The 22,399-nt window shown below is 51.9% G+C and overlaps 1 protein-coding gene across 1 annotated transcript; it reads left to right on the top strand.

Annotated features, from left to right (window-relative positions):
- The first annotated feature begins 59 nt into the window (after positions 1 to 59).
- On the top strand, positions 60 to 20,533 carry LOC140358771 (uncharacterized). Its single transcript, XM_072443820.1, has 4 exons — positions 60 to 189; positions 18,031 to 19,929; positions 20,019 to 20,144; positions 20,227 to 20,533. The coding sequence occupies exons 1-4, from the start codon at positions 60 to 62 to the stop codon at positions 20,292 to 20,294; spliced, it is 2,223 nt and encodes a 740-aa protein (XP_072299921.1). The 3' UTR covers positions 20,295 to 20,533.
- Positions 20,534 to 22,399: the final 1,866 nt, after the last annotated feature.

Below are 22,399 nucleotides of genomic sequence, written 5' to 3'. Positions count from 1 at the left end.
TGCAGAGTTTTCTAAACTTTCTTGTGTGTTGTATTGCAGTGACTCCAAAGGGTAGCACGATGGAGGTCTTGGGTCTTGGCTGCGCTTCAGGAAACATTTGTGCTGCAGCAGCCGCACTCTCCTCGTCTCCTCTGCTTGTCGACGTTGGCACTGTCAATGGAACTCCAACCTGCTGCACCACCGCCAACTGTAACCCCCCGACCACTACTACTACTGCAGCAGCACCTACTACTACTACTGCAGCCCCAACCACTACTAGTGCAGCACCTACTACTACTGCAGCACCTACTACTACTACTGCAGCACCTACTACTACTACTGCTGCAGCACCTACAACAACTACTGCAGCACCAACTACTACTACTGCTGCCCCAACTACTACTACCGCAGCCCCAACTACAACAACTGCCCCAACTACAACTACTGCAGCACCTACCACTACTACCGCAGCACCTACAACTACAACCGCAGCCCCAACTACTACTACCGCAGCCCCAACTACAACTACTGCAGCACCTTCAACTACTACAGCAGCACCAACTACAACTACTGCTGCCCCAACTACTACTACCGCTGCCCCAACTACTACTGCAGCCCCAACTACAGCTACCGTAGCACCAACTACTACTACCGCAGCCCCAACTACAACTACTGCAGCACCTACTACTACTACCGCAGCACCCACCACTACTACTGCAGCACCTACCACTACTACCGGAGCACCTACAACTGCAACCGCAGCCCAAACTACTACTACCGCTGCCACAACTACAACTACTGCAGCACCCACCACTACTACTGCTGCCCCAACTACAACTACCGCAACCCCAACTACTACTACAGAAGCCCCAACTACAACTACCGCAGCACCTACAACTACTACAGCAGCACCAACTACAACTACCGCAGTCCCAACTACAATCACCGCAGCCCCAACTACTACTACCGCAGCACCTACCACTATCACTGCTGCCCCAACTACAACTACCGCAGCCCCAACTACAACAACTGCAGCACCTACAACTACTACAGCAGCACCAACTACAACTACCGCAGCCCCAACTACTACTACAGAAGCCCCAACTACAACTACCGCAGCCCCAACTACAATCACCGCAGCCCCAACTACTACTACCGCAGCACCTACCACTACTACTGCTGCCCCAACTACAACTACCGCAGCCCCAACTACAACAACTGCAGCACCTACAACTACTACAGCAGCACCAACTACAACTACCGCAGCCCCAACTACTACTACAGAAGCCCCAACTACAACTACCGCAGCACCTACAACTACTACAGCAGCACCAACTACAACTACCGCAGCCCCAACTACTACTACAGAAGCCCCAACTACAACTACCGCAGCACCTACTACTACCGAAGCACCTACCACTACTACTGCTGCCCCAACTACAACTACTGCAGCACCAACTACAACTACTGCAGCACCTACTACTACTACCGCAGCACCTACCACTTCTACTGCTGCCCCAACTACAACTACCGCAGCCCCAACTACTACTACCGCTGCCCCAACTACAACTATTGCAGCAACCACCACTACTACCGCAGCACCTACAACTACAACCGCAGCCCAAACTACTACTACCGCTGCCCCAACTACAACTACTGCAGGACCCACCACTACTACTGCTGCCCCAACTACTACTACCGCAGCCCCAACTACAACTACCGCAGCACCAACTACTACTACCGCAGCCCCAACTACAACTACCGCAGCACCAACTACAACTACTGCAGCACCTACCACTACTACCGCAGCACCTACAACTACAACCGCAGCCCCAACTACTACTACCGCTGCTCTAACTACTACTACTGCAGCCCCAACTACAACTACTGCAGCACCTTCAACTACTACAGCAGCACCAACTACAACTACTGCTGCCCCAACTACTACTGCAGCCCCAACTACAGCTACCGTAGCACCAACTACTACTACCGCAGCCCCAACTACAACTACTGCAGCACCTACTACTACTACCGCAGCACCCACCACTACTACTGCAGCACCTACCACTACTACCGGAGCACCTACAACTGCAACCGCAGCCCAAACTACTACTACCGCTGCCACAACTACAACTACCGCAGCCCCAACTACTACTACAGAAGCCCCAACTACAACTACCGCAGCACCTACTACTACTACCGCAGCACCTACCAATGCTACTGCTGCCCCAACTACAACTACTGCAGCACCAACTACAACTACTGCAGCACCTACTACTACTACCGCAGCACCTACCACTTCTACTGCTGCCCCAACTACAACTACCGCAGCCCCAACTACTACTACCGCTGCCCCAACTACAACTATTGCAGCAACCACCACTACTACTGCAGCACCTACAACTACAACCGCAGCCCAAACTACTACTACTGCTGCCCCAACTACAACTACTGCAGAACCCACCACTACTACTGCTAACCCAACTACTACTACCGCAGCCCCAACTACAACTACCGCAGCACCAACTACTACTACCGCAGCCCCAACTACAACTACCGCAGCACCAACTACAACTACTGCAGCACATACTATTACTACCGCAGCACCTACCACTACTACTGCTTCCCCAAATACAACTACCGCAGCCCCAACTACTACTACCGCTGCCCCAACTACAACTACTGCAGCACCCACCACTACTACTGCAGCACCTACCACTACTACCGCAGCACCTACAACTACAACCGCAGCCCCAATTACAACTACCGCAGCCCCAACTACTACTACCGCTGCCCCAACTACAACTACTGCAACACCCACCACTACTACTGCAGCACCTACGACTACTACCGCAGCACCTACAACTACAACCGCAGCCCCAACTACTACTACCGCTGCCCCAACTACAACTACTGCAGAACCCACCACTACTACTGGTGCCCCAACTACAACTACCGCAGCCCCAACTACTACTACCGCTGCCCCAACTACAACTACTGCAACACCCACCACTACTACTGCAGCACCTACCACTACTACCGCAGCACCTACTTCTATAACCGCAGCCCCAACTACTACTACCGCAGCCCCAACTACAACTGCCCCAACTACAACTACTGCAGCACCTACCACTACTACCGCAACACCTACAACTACAACCGCAGCCCCAACTACTACTACCGCAGTCCCAACTATAACTACTGCAGCACCTACAATTACTACAGCAGCACAAACTACAACTACCGCAGCCCCAACTACTACTACCGCAGCCCCAACTACAGCTACCGCAGCACCAACTACTACTGCCGCAGCCCCAACTACAACTACCGCAGCACCAACTACAACTACTGCAGCACCTACTACTACTACCGCAGCACCTACCACTACTACTGCTGCCCCAACTACAACTACCGCAGCCCCAACTACCACTACCGCAGCCCCAACAACAACTACCGTAGCACCAACTACAACTACTGCAGCACCTACTACTACTACTGCAGCACCTACCACTACTACTGCTGCCCCAACTACTACTACCGCAGCCCCAACTACAACTACCGCAGCACCAACGACAACTACTGCAGCACCTACTACTACTACCGCAGCACCTACCACTACTACCGCAGCCCCAACTACAACAACTGCAGCACCTACAACTACTACAGCAGCACCAACTACAACTACCGCAGCCCCAACAACTACTACAGAAGCCCCAACTACAACTACCGCAGCACCTACAACTACTACAGCAGAAACATCTACCGCAGCAATTACCACTACTACTGCTTCCCCAACTACAACTACCGCAGCACCTACAACTACTACAGCAGAAACAACTACCGCAGCACCTACCACTACTACTGCTTCCCCAACTACTACTACCGCTGCCCCAACTACAACTACTGCAGCACCCACCACTACTACTGCAGCACCTACCACCACTACCGCAGCACCTACAACTACAACCGCAGCCCCAACTACAACTATTGCAGCACCCACCACTACTGCTGCTGCCCCAACTACAACTACCGCAGCCCCAACTACTACTACCGCTGCCCCAACTACAACTACTGCAGCACCTACCACTACTTCTGCAGCACCTACAACTACTACCGCAGCCCCAACTACAACTGCCCCAACTACAACTACTGCAGCACCTACCACTACTACCGCAACACCTACAACTACAACCGCAGCCCCAACTACTACTACCGCAGCCCCAACTATAACTACTGCAGCACCTACAATTACTACAGCAGCACAAACTACTACTACCGCAGCCCCAACTATAACTACTGCAGCACCTACAATTACTACAGCAGCACAAACTACAACTACCGCAGCCCCAACTACGACTACCGCAGCCCCAACTACTACTACCACAGCCCCAACTACAACTACCGCAGCACCAACTACAACTACTGCAGCACCTACTACTACTACCACAGCACCTACCACTACTACTGCTGCCCCAACTACAGCTACCGCAGCACCAACTACTACTACCGCAGCCCCAACTACAACTACCGCAGCACCAACTACAACTACAGCAGCACCTACTACTACTACTGCAGCACCTACCACTACTACTGCTGCCCCAACTACTACTACCGCAGCCCCAACTACAACTACCGCAGCACCAACTACAACTACTGTAGCACCTACTACTACTACCGCAGCACATACCACTACTACTGCTGCCCCAACTACTACTACCGCAGCCCCAACTACAACAACTGCAGCACCTACAACTACTACAGCAGCACCAACTACAACTACCGCAGCCCCAACAACTACTACAGAAGCCCCAACTACAACTACCGCAGCACCTACAACTACTACAGCAGAAACATCTACCACAGCACCTACCACTACTACTGCTTCCCCAACTACAACTACCGCAGCACCTACAACTACTACAGCAGAAACAACTACCGCAGCACCTACCACTACTACTGCTTCCCCAACTACTACTACCGCTGCCCCAACTACAACTACTGCAGCACCCACCACTACCGCAGCACCTACAACTACAACCGCAGCCCCAACTACAACTATTGCAGCACCCACCACTACTGCTGCTGCCCCAACTACAACTACCGCAGCCCCAACTACTACTACCGCTGCCCCAACTACAACTACTGCAGCACCTACCACTACTTCCGCAGCACCTACAACTACAACCGCAGCCCCAACTACTACTACCGCAGCCCCAACTACAACTACTGCAGCACCTACAACTACTACAGCAGCCCCAACTACAACAACCGCAGCACCAACTACAACTACTGCAGCACCTACTACTACTACCGCAGCACCTACCACTACTACTGCTGCCCCAACTACAACTACCGCAGCCCCAACTACTACTACCGCTGCCCCAACTACAACTATTGCAGCACCCACCACTACTACTGCAGCACCTACCACTACTACCGCAGCACCTACAACTGCAACCGCAGCCCAAACTACTACTACCGCTGCCACAACTACAACTACTGCAGCACCCACCACTACTACTGCTGCCCCAACTACTACTACCGCAGCCCCCAATACCGCAGCACCAACTACAACTACTGCAGCGCATACTACTACTACCGCAGCACCTACCACTACTACCGCTGCCTCAACTACAACTACTGCAGCACCCACCACTACTACTGCAGCACCTACCACCACTACCGCAGCACCTACAACTACAACCGCAGCCACAACTACTACTACTGCTGCCCCAACTACAACTACCGCAGCCCCAACTACAACTACCACTGCCCCAACTACAACTACTGCAACACCCACCACTACTATTGCAGCACCTACCACTACTGCCGTTGTCCAAACGACTACTACTGCAGCACCCACCACTACTACTGCAGCACCTACCACTACTACTGCTGCCCCAACTACTACTACCGATGCCCCAACTACAACTACTGCAGCACCCACCACTACTACTGCAGCACCTACCACTACTGCCGTTGTCCAAACGACTACTACTGCAGCACCCACCACTACTACTGCAGCACCTACCACTACTACCGCAGCACCTACTACTACAACAGCAGCCCCAACTACTACTACCGCAGCCCCAACTACAACTACCACAGCACCAACTACAATTACTGCAGCACCTCTTACTACTACCGCAGCACCTACCACTACTACTGCTGCCCCAACTACAACTACCGCAGCCCCAACTACTACTACCGATGCCCCAACTACAACTACTGCAGCACCCACCACTACTACTGCAGCACCTACCACTACTACCGCTGCCCCAACTACAACTACTGCAGCACCCACCACTACTACTGCAGCACCTACCACTACTACCGCAGCACCTACAACTACAACCGCAGCCCCAACTACAACTACTGCAGCACCTACAACTACTACTGCTGCCCCAACTACAACTACCGCAGCACCAATTACTACTATCGCAGCCCCAACTACAACTACCGCAGCACCAACTACAACTACTGCAGCACCTACTACTACTACCGCAGCACCAACTACAACTACCGCTGCCCCAACTACAACTACTGCAGCACCTATCACTACTGCCGTTGTCCAAACGACTACTACTGCAGCACCTACCACTACTGCCGTTGTCCAAACGACTACTACTGCTGCCCCAACTACAACTACCGCAGCACCAATTACTACTATCGCAGCCCCAACTACTACTACCGCAGCCCCAACTATAACTATCGCAGCACCAACTACAACTACCGCAGCACCTACCACTACTACTGCTGCCCCAACTACAACTACCGCAGCCCCAACTACTACTACCGCTTCCCCAACTACAACTACTGCAGCAGCTACCACTACTACTGCAGCACCTACCACTACTACCGCAGCACCTACAACTACAACCGCAGTCCCAATTACTACTACTGCTGCCCCAACTACAACTACTGCAGCACCATCCACTACTACTGCAGCACCTACCACTACTACCACAGCACCTACAACTACAACCGCAGCCCCAACTACTACTACCGCAGCCCCAACTACAACTACCGCAGCACCAACTACTACTACAGCAGCCCCAACTACAACTACCGCAGCACCAACTACAACTACCGCAGCCCCAACTACTACTACCGCTGCCCCAACTACAACTACTGCAGCACCCACCACTACTACTGCTGCCCCAACTACTACTACCGCAGCCCCAACTACAACTACCGCAGCACCAACTACTACTACCGCAGCCCCAACTACAACTACCGCAGCACCAACTACAACTACTGAAGCACCTACTACTACTACCGCAGCACCTACCACTACTACTGCTGCCCCAACTACAACTACCGCAGTCCCAACTACTACTACCGCTGCCCCAACTACAACTACTGCAGCACCTACTACTACTACAGCAGCACCAACTACTACTACCGCAGCCCAAACTACAACTACCGCAGCACCTACTACTACTACCGCAGGACCTACCACTACTACTGCAGCACCTACAACTACAACCGCAGCCCCAACTACTACTACCGCTGCCCCAACTACAACTACTGCAACACCCACCACTACTACTGCTGCCCCAACTACTACTACCGCAGCCCCAACTGCAACTACCGCAGCACCAACTACTACTACCTCAGCCCCAACTACAACTACCGCAGCACCAACTACAACTACTGCAGCACCTACTACTACTACCGCAGCACCTACCACTACTACTGCTGCCCCAACTACAACTACCGCAGCCCCAACTACTACTACCGCTGCCCCAACTACTACTACCGCAGCCCCAACTACAATTATCGCAGCACCAACTACAACTACCGCAGCACCTACTATTACTACCGCAGCACCTACCACTACTACTGCTGCCCCAACTACTACTACCGCTGCGCCAACTACAACTACTGCAGCACCAACTACTACTACCGCTGCCCCAACTACAACTACTGCTGCCCCAACTACTACTACCGCAGCCCCAACTGCAACTACCGCAGCACCAACTACTACTACCTCAGCCCCAACTACAACTACCGCAGCACCAACTACAACTACTGCAGCACCTACTACTACTACCGCAGCACCTACCACTACTACTGCTGCCCCAACTACAACTACCGCAGCCCCAACTACTACTACCGCAGCACCAATTACTACTATCGCAGCCCCAACTACAACTACCGCAGCACCAACTACAACTACTGCAGCACCTACTACTACTACCGCAGCACCAACTACAACTACCGCTGCCCCAACTACAACTACTGCAGCACCTATCACTACTGCCGTTGTCCAAACGACTACTACTGCAGCACCTACCACTACTGCCGTTGTCCAAACGACTACTACTGCTGCCCCAACTACAACTACCGCAGCACCAATTACTACTATCGCAGCCCCAACTACTACTACCGCAGCCCCAACTATAACTATCGCAGCACCAACTACAACTACCGCAGCACCTACCACTACTACTGCTGCCCCAACTACAACTACCGCAGCCCCAACTACTACTACCGCTTCCCCAACTACAACTACTGCAGCAGCTACCACTACTACTGCAGCACCTACCACTACTACCGCAGCACCTACAACTACAACCGCAGTCCCAATTACTACTACTGCTGCCCCAACTACAACTACTGCAGCACCATCCACTACTACTGCAGCACCTACCACTACTACCACAGCACCTACAACTACAACCGCAGCCCCAACTACTACTACCGCAGCCCCAACTACAACTACCGCAGCACCAACTACTACTACAGCAGCCCCAACTACAACTACCGCAGCACCAACTACAACTACCGCAGCCCCAACTACTACTACCGCTGCCCCAACTACAACTACTGCAGCACCCACCACTACTACTGCTGCCCCAACTACTACTACCGCAGCCCCAACTACAACTACCGCAGCACCAACTACTACTACCGCAGCCCCAACTACAACTACCGCAGCACCAACTACAACTACTGCAGCACCTACTACTACTACCGCAGCACCTACCACTACTACTGCTGCCCCAACTACAACTACCGCAGTCCCAACTACTACTACCGCTGCCCCAACTACAACTACTGCAGCACCTACTACTACTACAGCAGCACCAACTACTACTACCGCAGCCCAAACTACAACTACCGCAGCACCTACTACTACTACCGCAGGACCTACCACTACTACTGCAGCACCTACAACTACAACCGCAGCCCCAACTACTACTACCGCTGCCCCAACTACAACTACTGCAACACCCACCACTACTACTGCTGCCCCAACTACTACTACCGCAGCCCCAACTGCAACTACCGCAGCACCAACTACTACTACCTCAGCCCCAACTACAACTACCGCAGCACCAACTACAACTACTGCAGCACCTACTACTACTACCGCAGCACCTACCACTACTACTGCTGCCCCAACTACAACTACCGCAGCCCCAACTACTACTACCGCTGCCCCAACTACTACTACCGCAGCCCCAACTACAATTATCGCAGCACCAACTACAACTACCGCAGCACCTACTATTACTACCGCAGCACCTACCACTACTACTGCTGCCCCAACTACTACTACCGCTGCGCCAACTACAACTACTGCAGCACCAACTACTACTACCGCTGCCCCAACTACAACTACTGCTGCCCCAACTACTACTACTGCAGCCCCAACTGCAGCTACCACAGCACCAACTACTACTACCGCAACCCCAACTACAACTATCGCAACACCAACTACAACTATCGCAGCACCTACTACTACTACCGCAGCACCTACTACAACTACTGCAGCACCCACCACTACTACTGCAGCCCCAACTACTACTACCGCAACCCCAACTACAACTACCGCAGCACCAACTACTACTACCACAGCCCCAACTACAACTACCGCAGCACCAACTACAAATACTGCAGCACATACTACTACTACTGCAGCACCTACCACTACTACCGCAGCACCTACAACTACAAACGCAGCCCCAACTACTACTACCGCTGCCCCAACTACAACTACTGCAGCACCCACCACTACTATTGCTGCCCCAACTACAACTACCGCAGCCCCAACTACTACTACCGCTGCCCCAACTACTACTACTGCTGCCCCAACTACTACTACCGCTGCCCCAACTACAACTACTGCAGCACCCACCACTCCTACTGCAGCACCTACCACTACTACCGCAGCACCTACAACTACAACCGCAGCCCCAACTACTACTACCGCAGCCCCAACTACAACTACCGCAGCACCAACTACTACTACCGCAGCCCCAACTACAACTACCGCAGCACCAACTACAACTACTGCAGCACCTACTACTACTACCGCAGCACCTACCACTACTACTGATGCCCCAACTACAACTACCGCAGTCCCAACTACTACTACCGCTGCCCCAACTACAACTACTGCAGCACCTACTACTACTACAGCAGCACCTACCACTACTACTGCTGCCCCAACTACAACTACCGCAGTCCCAACTACTACTACCGCTGCCCCAACTACTACTACCGCAGCCCCAACTACAACTATCGCAGCACCAACTACAACTACCGCAGCACCAACTACAACTTCCGCAGCACCTACTACTACTACCGCAGCACCTACCACTACTACTGCTGCCCCGACTACTACTACCGCTGCCCCAACTACAACTACCGCAGCACCTACTATTACTACCGCAGCACCTACCACTACTACTGCTGCCCCGACTACTACTACCGCTGCCCCAACTACAACTACCGCAGCCCTAACTACTACTAGCGCTGCCCCAACTACTACTACTGCAGCACCTTCTACTACTGCTGTTGTCCAAACTACTACTACTGCAGCATCTACCACTACTACAGCAGCACCAACTACTACTACCGCAGCCCAAACTACAACTACCGCAGCACCTACTACTACTACCGAAGCACCTACCAATACTACTGCTGCCCCAACTACAACTACCGCAGCCCAAACTACAACTACCGCAGCACCTACTACTACTACCGCAGCACCTACCAATACTACTGCTGCCCCAACTACTACTACCGCTGCCCAAACTACAACTACTGCAGCACCCACCACTACTACCGCAGCACCTACAACTACAACCGCAGCCCCAACTACTACTACCGCTGCCAAAACTACAACTACTGCAACACCCACCACTACTACTGCTGCCCCAACTACAACTGCAGCAGCCCCAACTACTACTACTGCAGCACCTTCTACTACTGCCGTTGTCCCAACTACTACTACTGCAGAACCTACCACTACTACAGCAGCACCAACTACTACTACTACCGCAGCCCCAACCACAACTACCGCTGCCCCAACTACTACTACTGCAGCACCTACCACTACTGCCGTTGTCCAAACGACTACTACTGCAGCACCCACCACTACTACTGCAGCACCTACCACTACTGCCGTTGTCCAAACGACTACTACAGCAGCACCCACCACTACTACTGCAGCACCTACCACTACTACCGCAGCACCTACTACTACAACAGCAGCCCCAACTACTACTACCGCAGCCCCAACTACAACTACCGCAGCACCAACTACAATTACTGCAGCACCTCTTACTACTACCGCAGCACCTACCACTACTACTGCTGCCCCAACTACAACTACCGCAGCCCCAACTACTACTACCGCTGCCCCAACTACAACTACTGCAGCACCCACCACTACTACTGCAGCACCTACCACTACTACCGCAGCACATACAACTACAACCGCAGCCCCAACTACAACTACTGCAGCACCTACAACTACTACTGCTGCCCCAACTACAACTACCGCAGCACCAATTACTACTATCGCAGCCCCAACTACAACTACCGCAGCACCAACTACAACTACTGCAGCACCTACTACTACTACCGCAGCACCAACTACAACTACCGCTGCCCCAACTACAACCACTGCAGCACCTATCACTACTGCCGTTGTCCAAACGACTACTACTGCAGCACCTACCACTGCTGCCGTTGTCCAAACGACTACTACTGCTGCCCCAACTACAACTACCGCAGCCCCAACTACTACTACCGCTTCCCCAACTACAACTACTGCAGCAGCTACCACTACTACTGCAGCACCTACCACTACTACCGCAGCACCTACAACTACAACCGCAGTCCCAATTACTACTACTGCTGCCCCAACTACAACTACCGCAGCACCAACTACTACTACCGCAGCCCCAACTACAACTACCGCATCACCAACTACAACTACCTTAGCCCCAACTACTACTACCGCTGCCCCAACTACAACTACTGCAGCACCCACCACTACTACTGCTGCCCCAACTACTACTACCGCAGCCCCAACTACAACTACCGCAGCACCAACTACTACTACCGCAGCCCCAACTACAACTACCGCAGCACCAACTACAACTACTGCAGCACCTACTACTACTATAGCAGCACCAACTACTACTACCGCAGCCCAAACTACAACTACCGCAGCACCAACTACAACTACCGCAGCACCTACTACTACTACCGCAGCACCTACCACTACTACTGCTGCCCCAACTACTACTACCGCTGCGCCAACTACAACTACTGCAGCACCAACTACTACTACCGCTGCCCCAACTACAACTACTGCTGCCCCAACTACTACTACCGCAGCCCCAACTGCAGCTACCACAGCACCAACTACTACTACCGCAGCCCCAACTACAACTATCGCAACACCAACTACAACTATCGCAGCACCTACTACTACTACCACAGCACCCACCACTACTACTGCAGCCCCAACTACTACTACCGCAACCCCAACTACAACTACCGCAGCACCAACTACTACTACCACAGCCCCAACTACAACTACCGCAGCACCAACTACAACTACTGCAGCACATATTACTACTACTGCAGCACCTACCACTACTTCCGCAGCACCTACAAACGCAAGCCCAACTACTACTACCGCTGCCCCAACTACAACTACTGCAGCACCCACCACTACTATTGCTGCCCCAACTACAACTACCGCAGCCCCAACTACTACTACCGCTGACCCAACTACAACTACTGCAGCACCTACCACTACTACCGCAGCATCTACTACTATAACCGCAGCCCCAACTACTACTACCGCAGCCCCAACTACAACAACTGCCCCAACTACAACTAATGCAGCACCTACCACTACTACCGCAACACCTATAACTACAACCGCAGCCCCAACTACTACTACCGCAGCCCCAACTACAACTACTGCAGCACCTACAACTACTACAGCAGCACCAACTACAACTACCACAGCCCCAACTACTACTACCGCTGCCCCAACTACTACTACTGCTGCCCCAACTACTACTACCGCAGCCCCAACTACAGCTACCGCAGCACCAACTACTACTACCGCAGCCCCAACTACTACTACTGCTGCCCCAACTACTACTACCGCTGCCCCAACTACAACTACTGCAGCACCCACCACTACTACTGCAGCAGCACCTACCACTACTACCGCAGCACCTACAACTACAACCGCAGCCCCAACTACTACTAACGCAGCCCCAACTACAACTACCGCAGCACCAACTACTACTACCGCAGCCCCAACTACAACTACTGCAGCACCAACTACAACTACCGCAGCCCCAACTACTACTACCGCTGCCCCAACTACAACTACTGCAGCACCCACCACTACTACTGCTGCCCCAACTACTACTACCGCAGCCCCAACTACAACTACCGCAGCACCAACTACTACTACCGCAGCCCAAACTACAAATAACGCAGCACCAACTACAACTACTGCAGCACCTACTACTACTACCGCAGCACCTACCACTACTACTGCTGCCCCAACTCCAACTACCGCAGTCCCAACTACTACTACCGCTGCCCCAACTACAACTACTGCAGCACCTACTACTACTACAGCAGCACCTACCACTACTACTGCTGCCCCAACTACAACTACCGCAGCACCAATTACTACTATCGCAGCCCCAACTACAACTACCGCAGCACCAACTACAACTACTGCAGCACCTACTACTACTACCGCAGCACCAACTACAACTACTGCTGCCCCAACTACAACTACCGCAGCACCAATTACTACTATCGCAGCCCCAACTACTACTACCGCAGCCCCAACTATAACTATCGCAGCACCAACTACAACTACCGCAGCACCTACCTCTACTACTGCTGCCCCAACTACAACTACCGCAGCCCCAACTACTACTACCGCTTCCCCAACTACAACTACTGCAGAAGCTACCACTACTACTGCAGCACCTACCACTACTACCGCAGCACCTACAACTACAACCGCAGTCCCAATTACTACTACTGCTGCCCCAACTACAACTACTGCAGCGCCATCCACTACCACTGCAGCACCTACCACTACTACCACAGCACCTACAACTACAACCGCAGCCCCAACTACTACTACCGCAGCCCCAACTACAACTACCGCAATACCAACTACTACTACCGCAGCCCCAACTACAACTACCGCAGCACCAACTACAACTACCGCAGCCCCAACTACTACTACCGCTGCCCCAACTACAACTACTGCAGCACCCACCACTACTACTGCTGCCCCAACTACTACTACCGCAGCCCCAACTACAACTACCGCAGCACCAACTACTACTACCGCAGCCCCAACTACAACTACTGCAGCACCTACTACTACTACCGCAGCACCTACCACTACTACTGCTGCCCCAACTACAACTACCGCAGTCCCAACTACTACTACCGCTGCCCCAACTACAACTACTGCAGCACCTACTACTACTACAGCAGCACCAACTACTACTACCGCAGCCCAAACTACAACTACCGCAGCACCTACTACTACTACCGCAGGACCTACCACTACTACTGCAGCACCTACAACTACAACCGCAGTCCCAACTACTACTACCGCTGCCCCAACTACAACTACTGCAACACCCACCACTACTACTGCTGCCCCAACTACTACTACCGCAGCCCCAACTGCAACTACCGCAGCACCAACTACTACTACCGCAGCCCAAACTACAACTACCGCAGCACCAACTACAACTACCGCAGCACCTACTACTACTACTGCTGCCCCAACTACAACTACCGCAGCCCCAACTACAATTATCGCAGCACCAACTACAACTACCGCAGCACCTACTACTACTACCGCAGCACCTACCACTACTACTGCTGCCCCAACTACTACTACCGCTGCGCCAACTACAACTACTGCAGCACCAACTACTACTACCGCTGCCCCAACTACAACTACTGCTGCCCCAACTACTACTACCGCAGCCCCAACTGCAGCTACCACAGCACCAACTACTACTACCGCAACCCCAACTACAACTATCGCAACACCAACTACAACTATCGCAGCACCTACTACTACTACCGCAGCACCTACTACAACTACTGCAGCACCCACCACTACTACTGCAGCCCCAACTACTACTACCGCAACCCCAACTACAACTACCGCAGCACCAACTACTACTACCACAGCCCCAACTACAACTACCGCAGCACCAACTACAACTACTGCAGCACCTACCACTACTACCGCAGCACCTACAACTACAAACGCAGCCCCAACTACTACTACCGCTGCCCCAACTACAACTACTGCAGCACCCACCACTACTATTGCTGCCCCAACTACAACTACCGCAGCCCCAACTACTACTACCGCAGCATCTACTACTATAACCGCAGCATCTACTACTACTACCGCAGCCCCAACTACAACAACTGCCCCAACTACAACTAATGCAGCACCTACCACTACTATCGCAACACCTATAACTACAACCGCAGCCCCAACTACTACTACTGCAGCACCTACAACTACTGCAGCAGCACCAACTACAACAACCGCAGCCCCAACTACTACTACCGCTGCCCCAACTACTACTACCGCAGCCCCAACTACAATTATCGCAGCACCAACTACAACTACCGCAGCACCTACTACTACTACCGCAGCACCTACCACTACTACTGCTGCCCCAACTACTACTACCGCTGCGCCAACTACAACTACTGCAGCACCAACTACTACTACCGCTGCCCCAACTACAACTACTGCTGCCCCAACTACTACTACAGCAGCCCCAACTGCAGCTACTACTACCGCTGCGCCAACTACAACTACTGCAGCACCAACTACTACTACCGCTGCCCCAACTACAACTACTGCTGCCCCAACTACTACTACAGCAGCCCCAACTGCAGCTACCACAGCACCAACTACTACTACCGCAACCCCAACTACAACTATCGCAACACCAACTACAACTATCGCAGCACCTACTACTACTACCGCAGCACCTACTACAACTACCGCAGCACCCACCACTACTATTGCTGCCCCAACTACAACTACCGCAGCCCCAACTACTACCGCAGCATCTACTACTATAACCGCAGCATCTACTACTACTACCGCAGCCCCAACTACAACAACTGCCCCAACTACAACTAATGCAGCACCTACCACTACTATCGCAACACCTATAACTACAACCGCAGCCCCAACTACTACTACTGCAGCACCTACAACTACTGCAGCAGCACCAACTACAACAACCGCAGCCCCAACTACTACTACCGCTGCCCCAACTACTACTACCGCTGCCCCAACTACAACTACTGCAGCACCCACCACTCCTACTGCAGCACCTACCACTACTACCGCAGCACCTACAACTACAACCGCAGTCCCAATTACTACTACTGCTGCCCCAACTACAACTACTGCAGCACCATCCACTACCACTGCAGCACCTACCACTACTACCACAGCACCTACAACTACAACCGCAGCCCCAACTACTACTACCGCAGCCCCAACTACAACTACCGCAGCACCAACTACTACTACCGCAGCCCCAACTACAACTACCGCAGCACCAACTACAACTACCGCAGCCCCAACTACTACTACCGCTGCCCCAACTACAACTACTGCAGCACCCACCACTACTACTGCTGCCCCAACTACTACTACCGCAGCCCCAACTACAACTACCGCAGCACCAACTACTACTACCGCAGCCCCAACTACAACTACCGCAGCACCAACTACAACTACTGCAGCACCTACTACTACTACCGCAGCACCTACCACTACTACTGCTGCCCCAACTACAACTACCGCAGTCCCAACTACTACTACCGCTGCCCCAACTACAACTACTGTAGCACCTACTACTACTACAGCAGCACCAACTACTACTACCGCAGCCCAAACTACAACTACCGCAGCACCTACTACTACTACCGCAGGACCTACCACTACTACTGCAGCACCTACAACTACAACCGCAGCCCCAACTACTACTACCGCTGCCCCAACTACAACTACTGCAACACCCACCACTACTACTGCTGCCCCAACTACTACTACCGCAGGCCCAACTGCAACTACCGCAGCACCAACTACTACTACCGCAGCCCCAACTACAACTACCGCAGCACCAACTACAACTACTGCAGCACCTACTACTACTACCGCAGCACCTACCACTACTACTGCTGCCCCAACTACAACTACCGCAGCCCCGACTACTACTACCCCTGCCCCAACTACAACTTCTGCAGCAGCTACCACTACTACTGCAGCACCTACCACTACTACCGGAGCACCTACAACTACAACCGCAGTCCCAATTACTACTACTGCTGCCCCAACTACAACTACTGCAGCACCATCCACTACCACTGCAGCACCTACCACTACTACCACAGCACCTACAACTACAACCGCAGCCCCAACTACTACTACCGCAGCCCCAACTACAACTACCGCAGCACCAACTACTACTACCGCAGCCCCAACTACAACTACCGCAGCACCAACTACAACTACCGCAGCCCCAACTACTACTACCGCTGCCCCAACTACAACTACTGCAGCACCCACCACTACCACTGCTGCCCCAACTACTACTACCGCAGCCCCAACTACAACTACCGCAGCACCAACTACTACTACCGCAGCCCCAACTACAACTACCGCAGCACCAACTACAACTACTGCAGCACCTACTACTACTACCGCAGCACCTACCACTACTACTGCTGCCCCAACTACAACTACCGCAGTCCCAACTACTACTACCGCTGCCCCAACTACAACTACTGCAGCACCTACTACTACTACAGCAGCACCAACTACTACTACCGCAGCCCAAACTACAACTACCGCAGCACCTACTACTACTACCGCAGGACCTACCACTACTACTGCAGCACCTACAACTACAACCGGAGCCCCAACTACTACTACCGCTGCCCCAACTACAACTACTGCAACACCCACCACTACTACTGCTGCCCCAACTACTACTACCGCAGCCCCAACTGCAACTACCGCAGCACCAACTACTACTACCGAAGCCCCAACTACAACTACCGCAGCACCAACTACAACTACCGCAGCACCTACTACTACTACCGCTGCCCCAACTACTACTACCGCAGCCCCAACTACAATTATCGCAGCACCAACTACAACTACTGCAGCACCAACTACTACTACCGCTGCCCCAACTACAACTACTGCTGCCCCAACTACTACTACCGCAGCCCCAACTGCAGCTACCACAGCACCAACTACTACTACCGCAACCCCAACTACAACTATCGCAACACCAACTACAACTATCGCAGCACCTACTAATACTACCGCAGCACCTACTACAAATACTGCAGCACCCACCACTACTACTGCAGCCCCAACTACTACTACCGCAACCCCAACTACAACTACCGCAGCACCAACTACTACTACCACAGCCCCAACTACCGCAGCACCAACTACAACTACTGCAGCACATACTACTACTACTGCAGCACCTACCACTACTACCGCAGCACCTACAACTACAAACGCAGCCCCAACTACTACTACCGCTGCCCCAACTACAACTACTGCAGCACCCACCACTACTATTGCTGCCCCAACTACAACTACCGCAGCCCCAACTACTACTACCGCAGCATCTACTACTATAACCGCAGCATCTACTACTACTACCGCAGCCCCAACTACAACAACTGCCCCAACTACAACTAATGCAGCACCTACCACTACTATCGCAACACCTATAACTACAACCGCAGCCCCAACTACTACTACTGCAGCACCTACAACTACTGCAGCAGCACCAACTACAACAACCGCAGCCCCAACTACTACTACCGCTGCCCCAACTACTACTACTGCAGCACCCACCACTCCTACTGCAGCACCTACCACTACTACCGCAGCACCTACAACTACAACCGCAGCCCCAACTACTGCTACTGAAGCCCCAACTACAACTACTGCAGCACCAACAACTACTATAGCAGCACCAACTACAACTACCGCAGCCCCAACTACAACTATCGCAACACCAACTACAACTATCGCAACACCAACTACAACTACTGCAACACCCACCACTACTACTGCAGCACCTACCACTACTACCGCAGCATCTACTACTATAACCGCAGCCCCAACTACTACTACCGCAGCCCCAACTACAACTACTGCAGCACCTACCACTACTACCGCAACACCTATAACTACAACCGCAGCCCCTACTACTACTACCGCAGCCCCAACTACAACTACTGCAGCACCTACAACTACTACAGCAGCACCAACTACAACTACCGCAGCCCCAACTACTACTACTGCTGCCCCAACTACTACTACCGCAGCCCCAACTACAGCTACCGCAGCACCAACTACAACTACCGCAGCACCAACTACAACTACTGCAGCACCTACCACTACTACTGCTGCCCCAACTAGTACTACCGCAGCCCCAACTACAACAACTGCAGCACCTACAACTACTACAGCAGCACCAACTACAACTACCGCAGCCCCAACTACAACTACTGCAGCACCTACTACCCCTACAACTACTCCAACCGTCACCACAGGTCAGTCAAACTAATACATTTGGACTTGCAAAGTTCACATACTTTGTTTTGCTGTGTATTTTTCTAAATATATATTTTGAATTTTTCAGCTCTAACCACCACAACCTCGACAGCTCCTACTTCTACCACCACAGCAGCTGCTACTTTGACTACTACTACTACTACTACTACTACTACTACTACTACTACTACTACTACTACTAGCACTACTGCAGGTACAGTGTTTGTCTGTGTGCTTGTGTTTCCACATTTGTTTTTTTCTTTTAGTTTAACACGTTTTATTTGTGTGTTTTCCAGGCGCCTCTTCAGTCTCGTCTCTGCTTCTGCTCCAGGTTCTCGCTCTTGTCCTCGCACTTGTCTTCTAAACACTCACATTAGAAGATCACAGTTGTATTTGACACAAACATTCATGTTGTAAGGTCTGTGCTCTGTGTGTATGATGAGTATCATTTGATTGAAATGTTGAAAGTTTGTGTTGACCAGTGAGGCCCTGAGGCCGAGGTGGACCCGGATCTGAAGGACATTTATTGCACTACTAATGCAAATGCAAATGTATTTATTTATTCATGTATGTATTTATTTATATGTTTTGAAATATTTAACAAACCAGAAATTAAAAAAATCTAAATAAATCCTGTCTGATCATTTGGAATTTAATTAGCTTTGATCACACATTCAATGTGACAGTTTCAATAATCTTGTACAACATTAACAGGGTTAATGTTGTTCATTCACTTCAGTGTGTCATTGTTCCTCACACAGATATTCAGAGTGTCATTGTTCCTCACAGATCTTCAGCGTGTCATTGTTCCTCACACAGATCTTCAGTGTGTCATTGTTCCTCACACAGATATTCAGAGTGTCATTGTTCCTCACAGATCTTCAGCGTGTCATTGTTCCTCACACAGATCTTCAGTGTGTCATTGTTCCTCACACAGATATTCAGAGTTTCATTGTTCCTCACACAGATATTCAGAGTTTCATTGTTCCTCACACAGATCTTCAGCGTGTCATTGTTCCTCACACAGATCTTCAGCGTGTCATTGTTCCTCACACAGATCTTCAGCGTGTCATTGTTCCTCACACAGATCTTCAGCGTGTCATTGTTCCTCACACAGATCTTCAGCGTGTCATTGTTCCTCACACAGATCTTCAGCGTGTCATTGTTCCTCACACAGATCTTCAATTCAATTTATTTTTGTCACGCCCAAAACCACAACAGTTCCCTCTGAGAGCGACAGTGAAAAACAGATTAAAGAATGTTCATAGAGATGAGGGACGATGTCCCAGAATCCTCTGTCCTTAGCTCCTCCTTCTGCAGGAACAACTACAAAATCTCCTCCGGAAAAAGTATAAACCTGGAGGAGTTCCACAGTGAAGGAGAGATCTGACTCTCACAGACGGACGCAAAAGAGACAGTGGAGCTGGAGCCACTCAGGAGGAGAACCAGTTCTTCAGGAGGAGAAACAGTTCTTCGGGAGGAGAACCAGCTCTTCGGGAGGAGAACCAGCTCTTCAGGAGGAGAACCAGTTCTTCAGGAGGAGAACCAGTTCTTCAGGAGGAGAACTAGTTCTTCAGGAGGAGAACCAGCTCTTCAGGAGGAGAACCAGCTCTTCAAGAGCAGAACTAGTTCTTCAGGAGGAGAACCAGTTCTTCAGGAGGAGAACCAGTTCTCCAGGAGGAGAACCAGTTCTTCAGGAGGAGAACCAGCTCTTCAGGAGGAGAACCAGCTCTTCAGGAGGAGAACCAGTTCTTCAGGAGGAGAACCAGTTCTTCTTGCAATTTGTCAGGACAAGCAACTATTTGAGTCGCAAACTACGCAATCATCAACTGTGAATTACTGAGCGTCGTTGGTATGATGCAAAACGCAGCAGTAAACATTGACGGCTGAATGTTTTTAGACAAACAATCAGCCGTTCAGTCATTTTCAACAATACATGTAGTACTCTGAAACACGTGTTACACACATGCAGTACTTGGCCCCGTCTGCCAATGCTGAAGATGCTTGTGAAGCACTGCTCTCCTCCACTTGTAGGCTGCAAACACAGCATCCACAGACTCTCTTCCTCATCTCTGGTGACTTTAACCACGCTTCTCCCTCTTCTGTTCTACCAACATACACCCAGTATGTTACCTGCCCCACCAGAGAGAATAGAACATTGGACTTGTTTTTTGCCAACACCAAGGAGGCTTATTCTTCTTCCCCCCTCCCTCCCCTGGGCAGCTCGGACCACAACCTTGTACATCTGAGGCCTGTGTATGAACCCATCGTGCGCAGGCAGCCTGTGGTGTCCCGTGAGGTGAGGATGTGGTCTGCTGAGAGCGAGGAGGCTCTGAGGGACTGCTTCAGCACCACTGTCTGGACTGAGCTTTATGACCCACATGGGGAGGACATCAACACCATCACAGAGTGCATCACGGACTACATCAACTTCTGTTTTGAGAACATTGTTCCCTCCCGGACGGTGCG

This window comes from Eucyclogobius newberryi, unplaced genomic scaffold, assembly GCF_026437365.1.
Source record: "Eucyclogobius newberryi isolate DKJ021-1_F unplaced genomic scaffold, fEucNew1.0.hap1 SCAF_13, whole genome shotgun sequence".
Classification (NCBI taxonomy): Eukaryota; Metazoa; Chordata; class Actinopteri; order Gobiiformes; family Gobiidae; genus Eucyclogobius; species Eucyclogobius newberryi.
The sequence above is the reverse complement of the archived record's forward strand: the minus strand, read 5'-3'. Positions and strand labels throughout refer to the sequence as shown.